At 48.9% G+C, this 20,756-nt stretch overlaps 1 protein-coding gene and 1 long non-coding RNA gene across 2 annotated transcripts; one reads left to right on the forward strand and one right to left on the reverse strand.

The window, feature by feature from the left end:
* Positions 1-8,407: 8,407 nt before the first annotated feature.
* LOC100622121 (C1GALT1-specific chaperone 1-like) lies at positions 8,408-9,704 on the reverse strand. Its single transcript, XM_005666565.3, has one exon. The coding sequence runs from the start codon at positions 9,648-9,650 to the stop codon at positions 8,694-8,696; it is 957 nt and encodes a 318-aa protein (XP_005666622.1). The 5' UTR covers positions 9,651-9,704; the 3' UTR covers positions 8,408-8,693.
* Positions 9,705-9,788: 84 nt separating this feature from the next.
* Positions 9,789-20,257, forward strand: LOC146400353 (uncharacterized). The gene is made up of 2 exons (XR_014812278.1): positions 9,789-10,326; positions 20,148-20,257. It is a non-coding gene; the product is annotated as an uncharacterized LOC146400353 (long non-coding RNA).
* Positions 20,258-20,756: the final 499 nt, after the last annotated feature.

Below are 20,756 nucleotides of genomic sequence, written 5' to 3' on the forward strand. Positions count from 1 at the left end.
CTCTGGCCTTCAAGGAAGCAGAACACAGCAATTCTAAGGGTAGGCTTCCAGGTCTGACCAGTGGGGTTTTATCCCAGCTCCCCTATTGCTAGTTCTTTAACTTAGGGCCAGTTATGTCAATTCTACAAACCTCAGTTCCTCATGTATATGCATAGAACGGGAAGAATAATAATATGTATTGCACACAGCTTCTGTAAAGAAAGAGTCTATTTAGCATAATGTCTGGCATATATTAAGCACCTAGTGTATATTAGCTTTTAAAACATAACAGATAGGGAGTTCCCGTCATGGCGCAGTGGTTAACGAATCCGACTAGGAACCATGAGGTTGCGGGTTCAGTCCCTGGCCTTGCTCAGTGGGTGAAACGATCCGGCATTGCCGTGACCTGCGGTGTAGGTTGCAGACGCGGCTCGGATCCTACGTTGCTGTGGCTCTGGTGTAGGCCGGTGACTACAGCTCCGATTCGACCCCTAGCCTGGGAACCTCCATCTGCCGCGGGAGCGGCCCAAGAAATAGCAAAAAAAATTAAAAAATAAAAAAAATATATAACAGGAAATTCCCATCGTGGTGCAGCGGAAACGAATCTGACTAGGAACCATGAGGTTGGGGGTTCAATCCCTGGCCTCGCTCAGTAGGTTAAGGATCTGGTGTTGCCGTGAGCTGTGGTGTAGGTTGAAGACTTGGCTCGCATCCTTTGTTGCTGTGACTGTGGCGTAGGCTGGCGGCTACAGCTCTGATTTGATCTCTAGCCTGGGAACCTCCAGATGTCAAGGGTACGGCCCTAAAAAGACTAACTAACTAACTAACTAAACTCAGCATGATCCCTCACAAGGGAGATGTATGAGGGGCATTTGGGAGAAGGGCCCCTAGTTGGCCGGAAGGAGACAAGAAAGAATCCTCCATGGGTCCTTCCGAGACAGAACATTGTAAGGCTGGGGAGCCTGCGTTCCGCTGGTGGGAGGCTGGGTTTGTGGGGGGCCAGGCTGTCCTAGGGAGCAGGGTCACGGGACCACTCACAGCCCTGCGAGGCATTCCTGGACCCTGAACCACAGCAGGTACCTGGCTCTCCTCCTGGAGAGGAGGGGGTGGCCTCGGGAGTTAGTGGAGAGATGGAATCAGCTGGCTTTGATGGTTGGTGGGAGGTGAGTGGGGATTCAAGTTAAAAGAAAACCCTAAAACAACAAACTGGCTGTGGACTTCGTGCAGATGCTCAGACCCAGTAAGAAAACCAGTTTGGAGGGAAGAATCATGCACATTATTAGCAATTTTGCAAATCAGTAAAGCTATTGGGAGAGCTCCCTATCACTAAGGCTTTTCTGGCTTTTACATCGCACCCCCTCTGCCCCCCCCATCGGGACCCCACCCCCAAATCACATTCCCCTTATTTAGAAAGCATTTGGGGCAGATTCTATCATGCAGTCTTAAAAGCATTGCTTATTGGATTCTGATTTCGGGAGCTGTAAGAATGAGGAAGTCCAGCCACACACCCCAGCAGTCTTTAGCATTAAGCTGCTCACTACCCACGGCCCTTTCTCATTTCACACTTTATGGACCCTTAGTTCCACTTCAGCAGTAACGGAGGGAATACTCGGGGATTCATATATATGCCAAATCGCAGCAAGTACCCTCTGGGGGAAAATAGTCCTTTGATAGAACTTGCCAAGTGAATTCTTGTCTCTTGAAATACACACCCGTTTTCAAGTTAACTCGGAGGTGAGTGAGCACTGCAAGCTCATTGTGGCTTCCCAGATTTCTTTCAGAGCTTCCATAGACAGTGCTGCTGTGGTACTTGGCAGGGGGAGATCGAGAGAGAGTTCCTATTGTGGCTCAGTGGTAACAAACCTGGCTAGCACCCATGAGGACATGGGTTCAATCCCTGGCCCCGCTCAGTGGGTTAAGGATCTGGTGTTTCCAGGAGCTGTGGAAGACGTGGCTCGGATCTGACATTGCTGTGGCTGTGGTGTAGGCTGGCAGCTGCAGCTCCAATTCGACCCCTAGCCTGGGAACTTCCATGTGCTGGGGGTGTAGCCCTAAAAAGACAAAAACAAACAAACAAACAAAAAACAAGAGAGAGAGAGAAAGAGAGAGAGAGATTTTCTACTGACCTGTTACATGATGTTATAACACTTTTTTGTGTGTGGCATGCCCCTTGGCATGTGGAAGTTCCTGGGCCAAGGGTCAAACCCACACAACAGCAGTGAGCCGAGCCACAGCAGTGATAACGCCAGATTCTTAACCTGCTGAGTCACTAAGGGACTCCAACAAACTCCTTTTTTTTTTTTTTTTTCCTTTTACGGCCAAACCTGCAGTGTATGGATGTTCCCAGGCTGGTGGTCGAATTGGAACTGCAGCTCTGACCTATGCCACAGCTTGTGGCAACACCAGATCCTCAACCCACTGAGAGAGGCCAGGGATCAAGCCCTGTCCTCACAGAGACAACGTCAGGTCCTTAACCCAGTGAGCCACAACAGGAGCTCCCAATACACTTTTCATATAAGTAGTTGTTCAGTGCATTTGTTCCACCTGCAAGGCTGGGCAGAGGGGGAGGGGGCATTGCCCCCTGAGGTCTGATGTTACAGCCCCTCCCTTGCCTCCGCCTTGCACATGCTGGCTTCTGTCAGAGGCCAGGTGTCTAGTGGCACATGTGTCCCCCTTGGCCGAAGGGTCTGAGCTGGCTTAAGAGAATTCATATGTGGGAATTGCTGTTATTATTTCTTATACGAACCCATCTCTGTATACTTTGAACAAGCCAAAACTGACTTCTCTCTAGGATAATATTGATTAGGAATTTGTCCATCTCAGGACGGGCTGTGCTCTAGGAATTAAGGAATGACCAACTTGATTTGGGTTGTTTTTATTTATCTATTTATTCATTCATTCATTCATTCATTCATTCATTTAGTCTTTTGTCCTTTTAGGGCCGAGTCTGCGACCTACACCACAGCTCACGGCAACACTGGATCCTTAACCCACTGAGAAAGGCCAGGGATCAAACCCGCAACCTCATGGTTCCTAGTTGGATTCATTTCTGCTGCTCCACGATGGGAACTCCTGATTTGGGTTCTAAAGACTAGATCAAGCTACTCCTTAAATGGGATCATGCACGTTTCTGAGGCATGTGAAGCGAAACAAATCTACTCCAACATTTTTGGTGGAAGCAGGTGGGAGCTTTTAAACCAGCCTTTAGAATAAGATGCCAGATGCCCAGAGGACAAAGAAGTAATCGTTCTGGGAGGGCTGGCAGGCAGAGGGCACGATGGAGTCACAGACTGCCCTTTCGAGCCAGAGCGGGATGGTTGCTGGCTCCAGAGGAATTATTGAGAGGCTGCTTGTCAGAGTGTCAGGCTTTGTGGCCAAGTGTTCTGATGCCTGAGTGTCGAGCCCATCCGGGCTAAACCAGCCTCGAAGCTTCTGCTGAATGAGTGTCTGCCACTGTTTAATTATCAGCTCCGGGGTATGTGGAGGCAGAGCCTTGGTTGCTAAACTTGGAGGGATAAATTGGTCTGCTTCCCTGAAAGCTGCTGACCCATTGTAGGTGTATTTTCTGGGTCACCCTTGGACAGCCTTCAGATTCACTGCAAGAGGCATTCATCCAGGTCCTGCGAAAACTTCCTTCTAGAAAGCAGGACTCTGGCATTGACTCAAATGCCTCTGCCACAAAGGAATGTGGTGCTTTTGTTTTTTTCTTCTCCCCTCAGGGAAGCTGGTCAGGGGCTCTCTGGGCCTGGGAGACTTCCAGCTGCGTGGGGCAGCTCTGGGAGCCAAGAGAGGGGGAGGCGAATGCAGGAAGGAGGATGGGCATGGACCTCTGATGTCCTTGCTGGGTAAGGCCTTTGCCTCCCATGGCCACCCCTTATCATTTACTCCCTCCGGGCACTGTCTCCCTCACCATTCCGCTGCAGCGTTCTGATGGGTTTCCCTATATATTATATCAACTATTCTTATCTAAAGTTATCTTGTTCAGAGTTCCCTTGTGGTGAAGTGGGTTAAGGCTCTGGCATTGTCGCTGCACTGGCTTGGCTTGCTGCCATGGGCGTGGGTTCGATCTCTGGCCTGGGAACTCCCACATGCCGCAGGCACGGCCAAATAATTAAATAAATAAAATAATCTTATCTTGTCCATGGAAGTATTTCCTAGCTTAAGGTCTCTTCCTCACCTAGAATGTAAATGCCAGGGGAACAAGGATCCCCTCTGTCTTACTTACCCCTGTGTCCTCCCCCCAACGACAGTTCCTGGTCTATGGCAGGTGCTCATGAATATTTCTTGAATAGATGCATGAACACACTGGGTGTGAACATTCTACAGAGCCTCATACCATTTTTGTTTGTTTGTTTTAGGGCTGCACCCACGGCATATGGGAGTTCCCATGCTAGGGGTCAAATCTGAGCTAAAGCTACCGGGCTACACTGCAGCCATAGCAACTCGGGATCCGAGCCGCGTCTGCAACCTACACCACAGCTCCTGGCAATGCCCATTGAGCAAGGCTAGGGATCAAACCCTCATCCTCACAGATGCTAGTGGGAATTATTTCCACTGCGCCACGGCAGGATCTCTGGTGACTTGCCTTTATCTCTCAAATAGAAAGTGACCACTTGGAGTTCCCGTCGTGGCGCAGTGGTTAACGAATCCGACTAGGAACCATGAGGTTGCTGGTTCGATCCCTGCCCTTGCTCAGTGGGTTAACGATCCGGCGTTGCTGTGAGCTGTGGTGTAGGTTGCAGACGGGGCTCGGATCCCGCGTTGCCGTGGCTCTGGCGTAGGCCGGTGGCTACAGCTCCGATTAGACCCCTAGCCTGGGAACCTCCATATGCCGCGGGAGCGGCCCAAGAAATAGCAACAACAACAACAAAAAAGACAAAAGACGAAAAAAAAAAAAAAAAAAAAAAAGAAAGTGACCACAGGCAGGTCTGCTGTTACTTCTTATCCAGAACTCCATAATCTTGTCTTGAAATCTATTCCCCAATTTAGCATGTGCCGAATTTTACATCCTGAAGTGAACTTGGCCTTGAATTCAGAGCAGGGGTTCTTTTCCTTGAACTCGGGCCAGTCATTCCAGACAATAGCAACTGTAATGGCTGAGATCTGTTAAAGACTGATTATGTGCCACATACTCTTCTGATAGCTGAAGCGTGTCAATTTAACCCTCTCTCTTTTTTTTTAGGGCTGCACCCACGGCTTATAGAGGTTCCCAGGCTAGGGGTCGAATCAGAGCTACAGCTGCCAGCCTTCCCCACAGCCACAGCAACGCCAGATCTCAGCCATGTCTGCGACCTACACCATAGCTCACGGCAACGCCAGATCCTTAACCCACTGAGTGAGGCCAGGGATCGAACCCGAGTCCTCATGGATGCTAGTCGGGTTCATTAACTGCTGAGCCATCATGGGAACTCCTATTCTTATTAACTCTCATTTCCTACATGAAGACACACTTACCCAACCATTCAACCAGGGCTCATTGAGCACTAATGTAAGAGCTCTTGGGAGAAAAATATAAACATGGCATGGTCTTTCCTACCTTTTTTTTTTTTTTTTTTTTTTTTTTTCCCTTTTTAAAGCTTATCGTCTTGGGGAGTTCCCGTTGTGGCTCAGGGGAAACGAATCTGACTCAGGGGAAACGCACTCATGAAGACACAGGTTGGCTCCCTGGCCTCGCTCAGTGGGTTAAGGATCTGGCGTTGCCATGAGCTGTGCTGTAGGTCGCAGATGTGGCTTGGATCCCACGTTGCTGTGGCTGTGGTGTAGGCCAGCAGCTGTAGCTCCAATTTGATCCCTAGCCCGGGAACTTCCATATGCTGCAGGTGCCCTCCCCCCCCCCAAAAAAAAGCTTATAGTCCTGTGGGAAAGCCAGAAGTATGTGTATTTGCTGAGGATAATGCTCTTCATCTAGGTATTCATTCATTCATCAGCTGTTTTTGAGTGTCTGTTAGGTACCAGGCTTGGGGACACAGAGGCGAGTGAGCGAGAGAGCCTGTGCCCATCCCCATGGGGCTGACAGTCTGGCAGTGACGAGGGTGGTTAAACAGCACTAGGAGGTGGTGTACGTTATACAGAGACAAACCAGGCAATCTAGGGACACACACTGAGGGACTTATCCTGGTTTAGGGGAGAGGGACCTTTCCTGGAAGAATTAATATTTAAGCTGAAGTCTCGAAGATGAACAGGAATCAGCCGGACCAGTGCAAGCCTCCGAAGAGCAGAAATCCTGTTTATCTTATTGAACAATCAGTGCCTGGCTCATGGCAAGAGCTCAGTACATCTTTGTTGAATTAATAAGTGGATGAATAAAAAAAGAAGGAAAGAAAAAAAAAGAATCAGTGAATAAATGGTTGAAAAACCAGGGAAACGATTAGCATGTCTGGTGCAGGAAGTGTCAGAGGGAAAATCTCAAGCTTTACAACTGCAGGGGCTTAGATCGGGAAGCCTCGTAAACCATAAGAGGGGGCTTGGATTTTATCTTAGGGTCAGGGGGAAGCCACTGAAATTTAGGCAGAGGGAGTTCCTGTCGTGGCCCAGCCGTTAACGAATCTGACTAGCATCCATGAGGATGCAGGTTTGATCCCTGGCCTCGCTCAGTGGGTTAAAGATCTGGCATTGCTGGGATCTGTGGTGTAGGTCACATAGGTGGCTCTGATCCCGAGTGGCTGTGGCTGTGGCCTACGCCTGCGGCTACAGCTCTGATTTGACCCCTAGCCTGGGAACCTCCATATGCCACAGGAGCAGCCCTTTAAAAAAAAAAAAAAAGAAAGAAAAAGATAAAATCAGGAAACCCAGCAGGAGCAGCCCAGGCAGCTACCACGATCCAGTCACCTGGGGTGACGGGTCCTGGGCAGTCACTTGCCACTCTGTTTGTTCAGCTCAGGATATAGGTCTGTACATGGTGGTCCCTGGGGTGGGCAGAAGGACCTGGCTGCCCCCCTAACATAGTGTGGCGGTGCCTGGCATGACTTAGCCCTACAAGGTGACTCGCAGTGGAGAGAGGTCACCCTTCCATAGGGAACAGGGGCATGGTTTGGAAAGCGATGCACAGAAGCCTGTTTGTTCTTTGCCAGCTCCTGACCATGACCTAACCAGGGACAGGCCTGCCCACCCGACTGTCTCCAAGTCCCATTCTGAGCCCTCTTTATATTTCTACTTTGTTCATCTCTCTCTCTTTCCCTGAAAACTGACTTTCCTTGCATCCTAGGTAGAAAACGGCTGTCCACAGCCTCAGGACTTCTTGACTGATCCAGCCACAGTCTGTCTGAATCTCTTAGAACAATTTCAGCTTTTCCAGGCAAGGCACTGATTGGTCTAGCTCATGTCCGTTGTCTCCTTTCCTCCAATCAGTTGAGACCAGGGCGGGGCGAGACAATCTGAACACCTACCAGTGACGGGGAGGGGAGCACTTTGCAGAACAGGCTTGGGAACTTTTCCTAGTATGTGGGTCCCAGTCTGTGGGGTTTAATCTCCGCTTGTTTTAAACTGCCTTCAATAGTTCAATGCTCTGAGGGCCCCAGACCAGCCCTGGGGAGCTAGCAAGGGATCACACCCAGGCCAGCTCAGTAGGACAGATGAAAAGAGACCTGAGCTGGAGTTCCTGTTGTGTCTCAGTGGGTTAAGAACCCAACTAGTATCTGTGAGGATGCGGGGTCGATCCCTGGCCTCACGCAGTGAGTTAAAGGATCCAGCGTTGCCGTGAGCTGTGGTGTAGGTCGCAGACGAGTCTTGGATCTGGCGTTGCTGTGGGTAGGCCAGCAGCCACAGCTCTGATTCGACCCCTAGCCTAGGAACCTCCATAGGTCGTGGTGTGGCCCTAAATAGGAAAAAAGGAAAAAGAAAAAAGGAGCGAGAGAGACGTGCCCTGCGAGGCCAAAGGCAGGAGTGACCATCACTGGTTGAAGCAGCCTCCACGATGTCAGAAGAGGGTGGAGGGAGGGACAAGTGCGGAACTTGGAACCGACCTGTGTTCCGCCGGAGGACGAACAAAAGGAGCGTAGCCCGCCTGCGGGAGTGGTGCCCTGCCCACGACCTGTCTCTGGGGGTCTGACACTGAATCCAGGGATGGAGGAGAGACTCAGAAGACAAGCCCAGAATGAGGGGCTAGAACTCAGGAGGGTCTGAGGCAACAGTCCACGGACCCAGAGGTTCAGGGCTACAGAGCTTCGCCCAGGGCGGTGGGTTGGTGTCAGAGCCGGGACCTGCCCTTGGTCTCTGGATTCTTTGACTGGGTGGCTCCTCACCTCGTGACACCACCTGCTGTGTTTTGTTTTATTTTATTTATTTTAAAGTTGTACTTTAATCACAAATACGCAGAGAGATTTCATTTGCATATCTTAGAGAGCTAAAAAGTTCTATTTTTAACCAATCGGCAAAAATGTGTGCCAGACTTTTAATGTTCATAATTTAGATTTATCACATAAGTATATTATTTATAAATTTAAGCTTTATTTGTAAAATTATTATTCTTAAACATTTCTTTCCAACACACTTGAAATGTTCATATGTGATTTAAGAAAAAATAACCTAACGCATCCTATTTAAAAATATACTGCTAAACTTCAGTGTGCAAATGAACCAGTGCCACCAAACTGAAGAAGGAGAAAAAACAAAGAAAAGAAACATACCATGTTGGATATGTAGTTGCTACTACAAATGATGACAACACATGGCACATGGCCTACATAGCAATCAGACTCATGCTCTCACTTCACTGCTTAGTCATTGTCAGAACCATTTGGAGGCAGGAAAATCAATGCATCATTGAAAATATGCCCAAACGCCCTAAGACGGTATACCCCATACATCATCACATGCATCTGATTAGGCGTCAGTCCATAGAAAGTAACAGCCATATCTGAACAACACCCTTCGACCACCTGGTTGGGGTGATTGGTCATTGCCTCTTTGATAAAAAGCCCAGCAGCTTTGGTATTAAATACATCTTTTCCTTCAGCGTCTTCTGCATTTTCTGCAAACACACCGGCATATTTCAGGCAGATGGCTAGCTGCTTATCTTCAGATATCTTCCAAATCATCCCTCCCTGTTCAGGACACTTTTCAGGAATATTGAGAAGCCTGTGAAGTCGTTTCATTGATTCTCTGCTTAAGACAATTCCTCCTTCCACACTCACATATTCGAGGTCTCCAGGTTTCACAGTGTGGCCGAGATAGAAAGGCTGTGATGGATCCTTTTTTAACAAAAAGTACTTTAAGTTTTCAATAATAGCAAACGTCGCAGGGCGTGCAAGGAAGAACCAGTGGTATTGCTCTCTATATTTATCAAAGGCGTATTTGTAAGCTTTTCTCATTATCAACCACATGTCGTTTGTTTCCATGTTAATTGACTCAAACACCGGCACATTTTCAGAACTGAAGAACTCTGCTTTGTCGCAGTGTTTTGTCCACGTCTCTTTCACTGCAGCCCAGAGACTCACATCTTTGGGTTTTACAGGGATGAGACAGTATACCCGAAAGCTCTTCCCGAGCTCCATGCGTTCATCCCCTGAAATTTTCAAGATCTCTTCTTCATTGGGAGCTTGTAGGTGATGGTGCTCGTGGCGGTGCAGTCTATTTCCATGACCAATCCTCATGTGTCCTAGCACAGTGATCAAGGCACAGCAAATGCTTCCGAGCATTACACCCTTCAAAAATGAAATGCTTTCAGGAAGCATTTTTGCCCACGACGAGAACGGCTCAGGGGCGGGAAAGCGCAGCCGCTAACGGCTTTCCTCCCACGTTTGCGCGTCACCCGATTACGTTCCTGGTCGGGCTGCTCTAGATGCAGGCAGTGTCCTCTCGTTGGTGTCGCTAAAGGGGCGGGGGGGCGGAGGCAGGAAGAGGAGCTGCTAGGAGGGGCCGCCGGCCCTGCGCCCTATTTTAGAATAATGCTTGATTCCGAGCTTCTCCCCCAACCAGAAGGAAGGACCTGATGATCACTCAGAAGGGCGTGGTGGGTTTGGTGTCACCTTAGGTTCCATAGTTAATCCCAGATGTGAGCTGTGCACTGCGATGTTCCTTTTTTTTTCCCTCCAATGAACCGAGAAAGCGGGCAGGCGGAGGACGACTTCTCTGGATTCTTGGGAGCTGTCATGTGAACGCTTGTTCTGGATCATTTGGGGACCCGGAGGAAAGCCTTGTAGGCGAAGTGTCGCTCCAGGTCTAACTGAGAGGAACAGAAAGTCATAGATCTGGGGAATCTGGAAGGCAGCCCCAAGGGGGAATTAACCCAGGAGAGGCTGCCTCCCCTCCGCAGCCAGGGGAGACTGATCCGGGGGACCCACGGAGAGTTTGCTGAAACCGAACGTCTTTAGGAGCTAATTCACTCTGGGATTCTCCTGAAGATAATTCGTAAGTCTTTCTGTTCTTTTTTTCTCTTTTTGAACTTTAATATTAGCATTTATTTTTGAGTAGCTAATAATTATATTCAGACGGCTCAAAGTTCAAAAGTGGAAAAGAACATGCAGCAAAAATGTTTCCCTTGGAGTTCCCCTGTGGTGCAGTGGGTTAAGGATCTGGTGGTGTCTGCTGTGGTACAGGTTCAGTCCCTGGCCCAGGAACTTTCACGTGCCATGGACGCAGCCAAAAAAAAAAAAAAAATGGTGTTCTTTTTCCCAGGCGTCCAGCTCCATCACCACGTCAAAGCAACCAGTGGTCATTGGTAATTTGCCTCCTCTGGGGAAGAACCTGCCTGGTGAACACTAGTTGGTGGTGCTGTCAAGAATTTTCTGGCAGACAAAGCATTAGCTGGAGTTCATTCCTCCTGAATCCTAGTTGCTCCGGGCACCTTCCAGAGCTGCCAAGAGGCAGTGAGCAGAATAACCACTCTGAGGCCAGGTGTAGAATCCCTAAGCTGTCTTTCACTCCTTCGAGGGATCTCAGCCAAGTCCTGGTCCCACGCTGATTGGCCTCGGCTACAAAAGCCGGAGGAGTGAAAGAACCCCCTTACAGAGGGCTTGAGAGTGTGATATGACACCACACGTGTCCCTGGTGCATTCTCAGGCGCATATGCTACACAATTCTTTTGGGGGTGGGGGCTGCACCTGCAATGTATAGAATTCTCAGGCCAGGGATGGAACCTGTGGTACAGCAGTGACCCGAGCCGCTGCAGTGACAATGCCAGATTCAGTCCCTGGCCCAGCTTAACCTGCTGTGCCACAAGGAAACTCCCACAAATAATTCTTTTTTTTTTTTTTTGTCTTTTTTTTTGCCATTTCTTGGGCCACTCCCGTGGCATATGGAGGTTCCCAGGCTAGGAGTCTAATCGCAGCTAGAGCTGCCGGCCTACGCCAGAGCCATAGCAACGCGGGATCCGAGCCGCGTCTGCGAGCTACACCACAGCTCACAGCAACACCGGATGGTTAACCCACTGAGCAAGGGCAGGGACCGAACCCGCAACCTCTTGGTTCCTAGTCGGATTCGTTAACCACTGAGCCACGACGGGAACTCCCACAAATAATTCTTGATGTGATCTGTTCATGGTCTGACTTCCCTGCTAGAACATGGGCCCCTGAAGGGCAAGGCCGTGCTCATCACCAGCACCCCGGATACCCCATCTCTGGCACAAAGATCAGCACATGACAGACAATAAATCACCATCACTACACACACACACACACACTCATACACACACACACACACACACACACACACTGGCCATAGTGAGCAGCAGCTTGATGTGGATATTGCGTCCCAAGACCAGGGACTGAACCCAGGCCACAGAGGTGAAAGTGTCAAGTTCTAACCACTAGAGCACCAGGGAACTCCCACTGCTAGTGTTTTATTTGTTTGTTTATTTATTTTTATCTTTTTCGGACCTCACCCACTGCATGTGCAAGTTCCTGGGCTAGGGGGTCTAATCAGAGCTGCAGCTGCTGGCCTACACCACAGCCACAGCAACGCCAGAGCCTTAACCCACTGAGTGAGGCTGGGGTCAGACCTGCGTCCTCATGGATACTAGTTGGGTTTGTTACTGCTGAGCCACAGTGGGAACTCCCGGGATGCCTATTTTTGTACCCACTTGCCTTCTCTGTAGATCTGGAATAGCAGTAAGTCTCTTCCACGTGCTATTACAGTGGCTTTGCCATGTGGTAGAGATTTATGGGGCTCATTTGGGCCTCTCAGAAAGCCACAGCTTTGACTTTACCCCTGAACTTCTCTCTCCTCCACTCCATCCCAGTACATGGCACCCCAGCACCATCTGTTTACCTCGCTGTTCAAGCTCATTCCTGGCGGTCCCCATAGGGTTTTTTCCTTTTCCTTCCATCTCATCCATAGGTGAGTCAGGTGTTCTTGGCCTCGATGCGTGGTGGCCGAGGATGACCAACCACTCAGGCTGGCCAGGACCTTCCTGTTTTAGCACTTACGGTCCCATATCCCAGGAAACTCCTTAGTCCCAGGCCAGCTGGGGTGGTCGGTCACCCCAATCGGCTATGGCCACACCAGTCCAATTTGCATCACTGCACACCCTCCTAACTGGCCTTCCTGCTTCGATCTGGACCCACAGCCATGCACCACACAGCAGCAGCGGGAGTTTTTAGATCACTGACTCCGGGGCTAACACCTTCTGCTTGAGACCCTCCAGTGCACTTGAACCCAGCCAGATCTTCTCAAGGCCCTATAGGATGGGCTCCGGCCTCACTCTCTGGAGCAGCACTTCCTCACTCACTCCACTGGAACCACCACCTCATTATGACACGTCCCCTCACCCCACATCTGCCCCCACTGTCCCCTCTTCCTGGGATACTGTCCCCAGATCTCCCCTTGGAGCCTGCTTCTCATCATTCAGGTCTTAGCGCAAATGTCACCATCTCAGAAAGGGCTTTCCTGCCACCTAGATCTAAAGTAGCCTCCCCAGAGTAGTTGTGGCTCAGTGGGATAAGGACCTGATATTGTGTCTGTGAGGACTCAGGTTCGATCCCTCACCTCACTCAGTGGGTTAAGGATCAGGTCTTGCTGTTAGCTGCGGTGTGGGTCGCAGATGTGGCTCGGATCTTGTGCTTCTGTGGTTGTGTCTTAGGCCTCAGCTGAAGCTCTGATTTGACCCCTGGCCTGGGAACTTCCTTATGCCACAGGTACAGCTGTAAAAAGAAAAATAAATAAATAGGTAAAGAAAATAGCCTCCGGAGTTCCCGTCGTGGTGCAGTGGTTAATGAATCCGACTAGGAACCATGAGGTTGCGGGTTCGGTCCCTGCCCTTGCTCAGTGGGTTAACGATCCGGCGTTGCCTTGAGCTGTGATGTAGGTTGCAGACGCGGCTCGGATCCCGTGCTGCTGTGGCTCTAGCGTAGGCCGGTGGCTGCAGCTCCGATTCAGCCCCTAGCCTGGGAACCTCCATATGGCACAAGAAATAGCAAAAAAAGACAAAAAAAAAAAAAAAAAAAAAAAGAAGAAGAAAATAGCCTCCCCCAAACTGTCACACTTTATCCCCAACTCTTTTATTCTCCTTGTGTATGTGCCACTACTAAAACAATTGCGTGTGGGTTTTTTTTATTTGTTTATTGCCTTTCATCTCCTCTTTGCTCCCCTGAGGTTGTAAATTTGACAGCAGGAAGCTTCTTTCCCTCATTCTCCTCAACACCTGGATCAGTGCCCGGCACACAGTCGGTGCTTAATAAAATGAATGGAAGCAGGGTCTCCCTTCATGGGTTCCAAACCTGCAGAGGAAATGGTTTCCTTCCTCCAGGAGCTTTGAGGACTCAAGGGCTGGAGGACGCAGTAGCAGAAGTGGGTCCTGTGATCAGTGATGATTTGAATTGTTCAAAGGAAAAGAGAGTCGTTGAGTAGGTTGAGTCCTGAAGGAAAATGGGATTTCCAGAGGTTAAGCTAAGGGCACTTCAAGGGCGTTCTCCCCATGGAGAGGATGGAGGCAGGAACAGCTGCACACGGGTCAACCCTTGGCGTGGCTTTCAGAGTTCGCATAAAGTCATCCATGCCTGGGTGATGAAATCCCCACGGGAGTAGTAGAGAGCCACGGAAAGCTCTGGAGCAACACACTGGAGGCTATTTGGGGGAGAGTCAATCAGGATCGCAGGGAGAACCATCATCTCCTGCAGCCCTGAGGCTCATGCGGGGACTGGGAGAAAGGAAAATGCAGGGAACGCTCAGAGGGAAAAATCCCTAGGGTTTGGGGGCAGTTTGGATCTTTGTGGCAAAGGGGAAGGAATTAGCCACCCTAATTCTACTGATTTCTACTCATTCTGATTTGATTAAATCAATTAGAATTGATACTAGATTCAGCAATTGCAGGGATCAATAGACTTGGGAAACCCAATAGAGAGATCAATAGAATTGGGTAACTGGTTGGATTCGGGGACAAAGGAGAGGGCTGATGGCATCTGGGTTGCTGGGTGGAGAGGCATCTCTGCCGGGGGGACGGGTTTGGGAGGGTCCCTCTAAGAAAATGGTTTTGTAGACTGTTGCATGTGGGGTGCTGGGGGGCACCCCGGGGATTCTCTAGGGCTGCCATTAGGACCTGGCTAATGTACAAGTCACTCCCTCCACAGGAAGAGGTTCTTAAACTTTTTGGGTCAGGGACTCTTTGGATATGAATAAAGATCTGAATCCACTCCCTAGAAAAATGCACAGATCCCCATACTCTTCAAGTTCAACCCAGTTGTCCAACTGGTGCTTTTTGTTCGTTTGCTTGTTAATCTTTTTTGGGGGGGATTTAGGGGAGGTTGGCTGCACCCACAGTGGAAGATCCCCCACTGTGGATCAAACCCATGCCACAGCAGTGGCAATACCAGATCCTTAACCTGATGAGCCAACCAGGGAACTTCTTCGTTTGTTTATCTTTTGTGTGCCCTTGAGATTGGCTTTTGTGTATGGAAAGGATTTTCCTGAAAATATTTCAGTTTTAATTTTTTTGATTTTGCTTTTTAGGTCTGCACCAGCGGCCTATGGAAATTCCAGACTTAGGGTAGCTGCAGCTGCTGGCCTACACCATAGCCACAGCAACGCCAGATCCAAGCCACATCTTTGACCTACACCATAGCTCACAGCAATGCTGGATCCTTAACCCACTGAGCGAGGCCAGGGATCAACCCCATATCCTCATGGACACTATGTTGGGTTCTTAACCCCCTGAGTCATGACAGGAATTCCAGTATTTCAATGTTTTAAATTTTAAATTCATTCAAGTTTCAATTTTAAAAAACTCTACTCCATCTTTTTAAATTCATTTTATAAATATCTTTGCGCTATTTATATATAAATCTACCAGTTTAAACAAGTTATTTTTTAACTCAATAAATTTGATTACATTTATAGTTGTACAACACAAACAAGTAATTTTAAAATCACTTTACGTTTTAAACTTCATTTATACTTTCAGTATATTTGGTTTCTTTCAGTTATTGCAATTGTTGACTATAACAGAACTTCCCAGACAGCTCTTTTTTTTTTTTGGCCTTTTTAGGGCCGCACTTACGGCATATGGAAGTTCCCAGGCTAGGGGACGAATCACAGCTGCAGCTGCCAGCCTACACCACAGCCACAACGCAGGATCCGTGCCTCGTCTGCCACCCATACCACAGGTCATGGCAACTCTGGATCCTTAACCTATTGAGTGAGGCCAGGAATCAAACCCATGTCCTCATGAATACGTAGATTCATTACTGCTGAGCCACATTAGAACTCCCCAGATACCTCATTTTTATAAATCTAACAAATTAAACCTAAAAATGATGGATTTCAAGTACTCTTGTGTTCCAATATGGTTTACAAAGGGAATAAAATTTCAATTAAATTATCAAGTCTAAATCAATGAAATTGCCTATTTTAAATTAAAATCTCAGGGTTAACCTATTACAAGTACTAATATGCTTAAGAGTTCAAGAAATTAAAATAAGGGATTTGTACAGGTTATGCCTAAATTTATCACAAAAGTTTCGATATTCTAGGCTTGATTTACTTTGTAGATCTTAATTCTGGACCTCCCCCAGGGTTAATTTTGTTTACCCGTCAATAGACAAAAATCCTTATCACTCCAGTCCTGAGCCTTTTTCAGAGTTGTTATCTCAAGGATTCCCAAACTCTGGAAGGAGTAATCCTAGGAATCCTTAGCTCCACTCAGGCTGCTACTTTAAGTAAGATGACATTTTTTAAAAATTGGATTGGATTGGGAGTTCTGGTCATGGCTCAGTGGTTAACGAATCCGACGAGGAACCATGAGGTTTCGGGTATGATCCCTGGCCTTGCTCAGTGGGTTAAGGATCTGGCATTGCCATGAGCTGTGGTGTAGTTGGCAGACGCACCTCGGATCCCGAGTTGCTGTGGCTGTGGTGTAGGCTGGCAGCTACAGCCCCAATTAGACCCCTAACCTGGGAACCCCCATATGCCCTGGGAGCGGCCCTAGAAAAGGCAAAAAGACAAAAAAAAATTGGATTGGATTTTGGTTTGGAGGTCTTAGGATATTTAAATGTCTTTTCTGTTTAACTGGGAAAACCTTGAACTTGATGGAATTCTTTTCTTTTATGTGGTCCACCAGGTAATGCTAGAAGCTAGTTCCAGAAGGTCGGATGGGATGCCTCCAGGCGCTGCCTGAGTCCACAGCCCTCCTGGGCCACGCCCATGGCGGCAGCGAGGCTGGAAGAGGCTCACTGACCCCAAGTTATGACCCCCGGGCAGGCGGTGTTCACAGTTGAGTTTAGAGAAAGAGAAAAAGAGATCTTGTTCGAAGGGGCAGAGAGCCGGGGGGTGGGGGTAGAGGGGGGAGCCAACCATCAGAGGCGACACAAATTGAACCAGAACAATGCAGTGTCACAGAAGCCACCAGTGGAAGGAATCTCAAGAAAGGAACATTTTTCAAAACTATCAAAACAACTAGAAAGGTTGAGATGGAAGAAGACTCCAAAGACCAGAAAGCACTTGAATTATAAGAGTTTGCTTTCCAAGCCCGACTGTTTGCTGAAGCCTCTCTAGCCCCAGGTACGAGGCCAGCCTCCTTCGGAGGAAGTTAAAATGTGTTAGGCTGTCAAAGTCCCGGGTCCTGGGCTAGAGTCCAAGAGGCACCTGCATGTGTTCACGCATGCTCCATATTGTCCTCATCAGGCATTTCGAATTTCTGTTGAACTCCCTGCATCTGTTCATCCGGGTTCTGGAGAAGAAATTCATCATTTGACGTCCGTTCAGGTCACTTTCCTGAGTCTCTTGAAAAGAGGAACTCATTATCCTTTACACTAAGAGCCTCCTAAACAGGAGTAGAGACCAGTGCCACACAGTAGACGGAACACAGATTTAGGGCATAAATTGTGGAGTGGCCGCCTCTGTCTGCCTTGAACAAAAACATCCCAGCTTGGAATTTCTCAGCCTTGGCACTAATGATGTTTTTGGCTGGATCCCTCATTGCAGGGGGTGTCCTGTGCAGTGCAGGCTGTTTAGCCGCAAACCTAGACCCTCCCCGCTCAATGCCCATAGGGTCCCCTCCTCCGGGTGTGTTTAGGGAGGGAGCTGGCATGGGTGGGGCTGTTCGCCCTGAGGTGGGGGGTGGCTAGAGTCGATTTAGGGAGGCTGAAGGCAAGAGCGGGCTAAGCTTACCCTGTGAGTTTCCAGTTCTTTCCAGTTGCATCCTTCCCCTGCATGAAGACTGCTATGGGGTCCAAGGGACCTCAGACCACAGTGTATTGGTTTCCTTGAGTCCTGGGTGAACAGAGCTGGTCTCTGTGACTGGTAGGATGTCAGGTGGCCGTGCTTGGCAGGGAGTGATGAAGGAAGTCCAGAGGAAGGGCCCAGAATAAAGGAGGTGTGTCATCTATCACTTGAACAGGGGGACACTTATTCTAGAGCTTATGTCCCCTTAGTAGTTAGGTCCACATCATTCAGATTCTTTTTTTTTTTAAGGGTCGCCTCTATGGCATGTGGAAGTTCCCAGGCTGGGGGTTGAGATGGAGCTGTAGCCACCAGCCTACACCACAGCCCAGCAACACAGGATCTGGGCCAGATTCGGGCCGCATCTTTGACCTACCCCACTGCTACGTCGCTGGATCCTTAACCCACTGAGCAGGGCCAGGGATTGAACCTGTGTCCTCAGGGATGCTAGTCAGATTCATTAGCTGCTGATCCATGATGGGAACTCTGACGCATCATTCAGATTCATGCTTAGACCTGTGAGGGAATGTACAGAGCAGTAGCTAATCTGGGTTTGAATCCTGATTGGACCAGAAACTAACTTTTAACCTTGGGTAAAATATTGATGCCTCTGAGCCCAGGCTCTTCATCCAGAAAATGGATATTAAATGGCCAGGCTGCTTAGGATTGTTATGATAATTAACTGATGAGTCTTGAGTTTTGTCACCGTGTGTACAGATGAAAACTTTCTTGGTGTCCTGGGTTCTTGTGCCTTGCTACTTACCAGGCGTGTGATTGGAGGTAGTCAGCAGAATGCGGATGGGATCAAGTTGATAAGGCGATTATAAAGATTAAATGAGATAAACCCAAACCCATCAAGGTTTAACCCTAGGCTGTCTCAAGTTACTCAGCTCTTGGCACAAGCTGTGATTCCAGAGCCCCAGGGGGATGTATCCTGCTCCACTTCCCCCAGGCAAAGTGTGTGAAGCGGGAGGAGGTGGCAACTTGGGGGTGCCCCCGGCCTTGCCTCCAGACTTACATGGCCTCCCTCCCCCAACCCCACCTGCTTGCTTTTGGAGATTTAGGGTAGGAGGGGAGGCTCACCTCCTGAGGGTGGCTGGGGCCACGTCATCCTTAAGGAGGTACCACAAGATCTCAATGCAGGACGGAACCACCTCGTTCAGGGGTCCCCATACAACAACTCTCTCTTTGGAGTAACTGTGTGGTTCAGTGGGTTAAGAACCCAGCTAACATCCATGAGGATGCAGGTTTTACCCCTGGCTTTGCTCAGTAGATTGAGGATCCGGCATTGCTGCAGGGTGCGGCGTAGGTTACAGATGCAGCTTGGATCCCGGGTGTCTGTGGCTGTGGCTGTGGCGTGGGCCGGCAACTATAGCTCTGATTTGACCTCTAGCCTGGGAATGTCCATATGGCCACTGGTACAGCCCTAAAAAGACAAAACTTAAAAAAAAGGATGCAGGACAGTCTGGGGAAGGATGAGGGTGAAGATGCAGGTCCTCTAGCAGGACCTCTCACCAAGATTGGGAAGAGGCATTTGTAAATTGTGGCCTCAATAAATTCAAAGAGAAGTTCCCACGGTGGCTCAGTGGTTAAGCATCCATTGTTGTCTCTGGCAGCTTGAGTGGCTGCTGAGGCGTGGTTTCGATTCCCATTGCTGCAGCTGTGGCGTGGGTCACAGCTGAGGCTTAGATTTCACCTCTGGCCCCGGAAATTTCATATGCTGCAGGAGGTGCAAAAAAAAGACTTCAAAGACAAATTTAATGACAAGGAGTTCGTTGGCACTCACACTGGAGTTCCCGTTGGGGCGCAGTGGAAATGAATCTGACTAGTATCCATGAAGATGCAGGTTCCATCCCTGTCCTTGATCAGTGGATTTAAGGATCCAGCGTTGCCACGAGCTGTGGTGTAGGTCGCAGGTGTGGCTAGGATCCTGTGCTGCTGAAGCTGTGGTGTAGGCTGGCAGCTGCAGCTCCGATTGGACTCCTAGCCTGGGAACTTCCACGTGCCACGGGTGCAGCCCTGAAAAGCAAAAAAAAAAAAGAAAGAAAGAAAGGCAACAAAAAGAAATGCTCACAACACAATAAAGGAAATCAAACTTCTGTAGACAGTAACTGTTCTATTAACATTTCTGTAGGCCACCTCATTTCCATGCCAGTGGTGCCCAAGTAAGCTTTGTTTGCAAGGTCCAGCGCCATATTCAAGTTCTCTGTCAGCTCAGAATCCCCTAGGTTGCAGAGGGCAGCTGGAGACTAGGCAGCCGCCTTGAATCTGGAGTTACAGCGTTGACTTGCCTTCAGGCACCTAAATCTTAACAAAAGCCAGCTTTGATTCAGAGGAGAGGATTTGTATTAACACACCACCCGGGGCGGGGGGTGGGGTGGGGGGTGGGGGGTAAGCCAAGTGCTGTATCCTCGCTACACCTTTCTGATTGATGTTTCCTCCAGATCTGCTCTTCTCCACAATTACCCTGCCTGGGCAGATACTCCTCCAGGGAATGGATTGCCAAGTGCTTTTTCTGTGTTTTAAGAATTCAGTGACTCCATGCAGCCTGTACAAACCCTCATAAAGAATTCCCATTGCAGGTAGGAAGACGACCCTTGTACTGGCCTCAGAAGATCCTCGGCCTTCCCTGGCTTTATCCCAAATGGCAGCGACCCTGGACAAGTCATTAAAGTTCTGAACATCAAGTTACTAATTTGTTTAATGAGGAAGTTCTTGAAAATCTTAAAGATCCGGAGTTCCTGTCTTGGTGCAGCGGAAACAAATCTGACTGGAGCCATGAGGTTGTGGGTTCAATCCCTGACCTCACTCAATGGGTTGAGGATCCGGCGTTGCCATGAGCTGTGGTGTAGCTCGAAGATGAGGCTCGGATTTGGCGTTGCCGTGCCTCTGGTGTAGGCCAGCAGCAACAGCTCCGATTAGATTCCTAGCCTGGGAACCTCCATATACAGCAGAGGTTCTAAAAAGACAAGAGACCAAAAAAAAAAAAACCCAAAACCTTAAAGATCCCAATGGTAATGTTCTCTGAGTTTTAAAATTTAAAAAAAAGAAAGAAAAGAAAAGAAACAAAAAATCTGAGAGTTACTGTCGTGGCTCAGAAGTAACAAATCTGACTAGTATCCATGAGGACACAGGTTCGACCCCTGGCCTCACTCAGTGGTGTTGCCGTGAGCTGTGGTGTAGGTCACAGA

This window comes from Sus scrofa, chromosome 8, assembly GCF_054392235.1.
Source record: "Sus scrofa isolate SSC_HxYL_T2T_F1_AM1 chromosome 8, Sscrofa_HxYL_maternal_Yorkshire_Landrace_v2.0, whole genome shotgun sequence".
Classification (NCBI taxonomy): domain Eukaryota; kingdom Metazoa; phylum Chordata; class Mammalia; order Artiodactyla; family Suidae; genus Sus; species Sus scrofa.

Excerpts from the sequence above, each read along its gene's own strand:
- LOC100622121 (XM_005666565.3), bottom strand. The coding sequence starts at position 9,650 with ATGCTTCCTGAAAGCATTTCATTTTTGAAGGGTGTAATGCTCGGAAGC.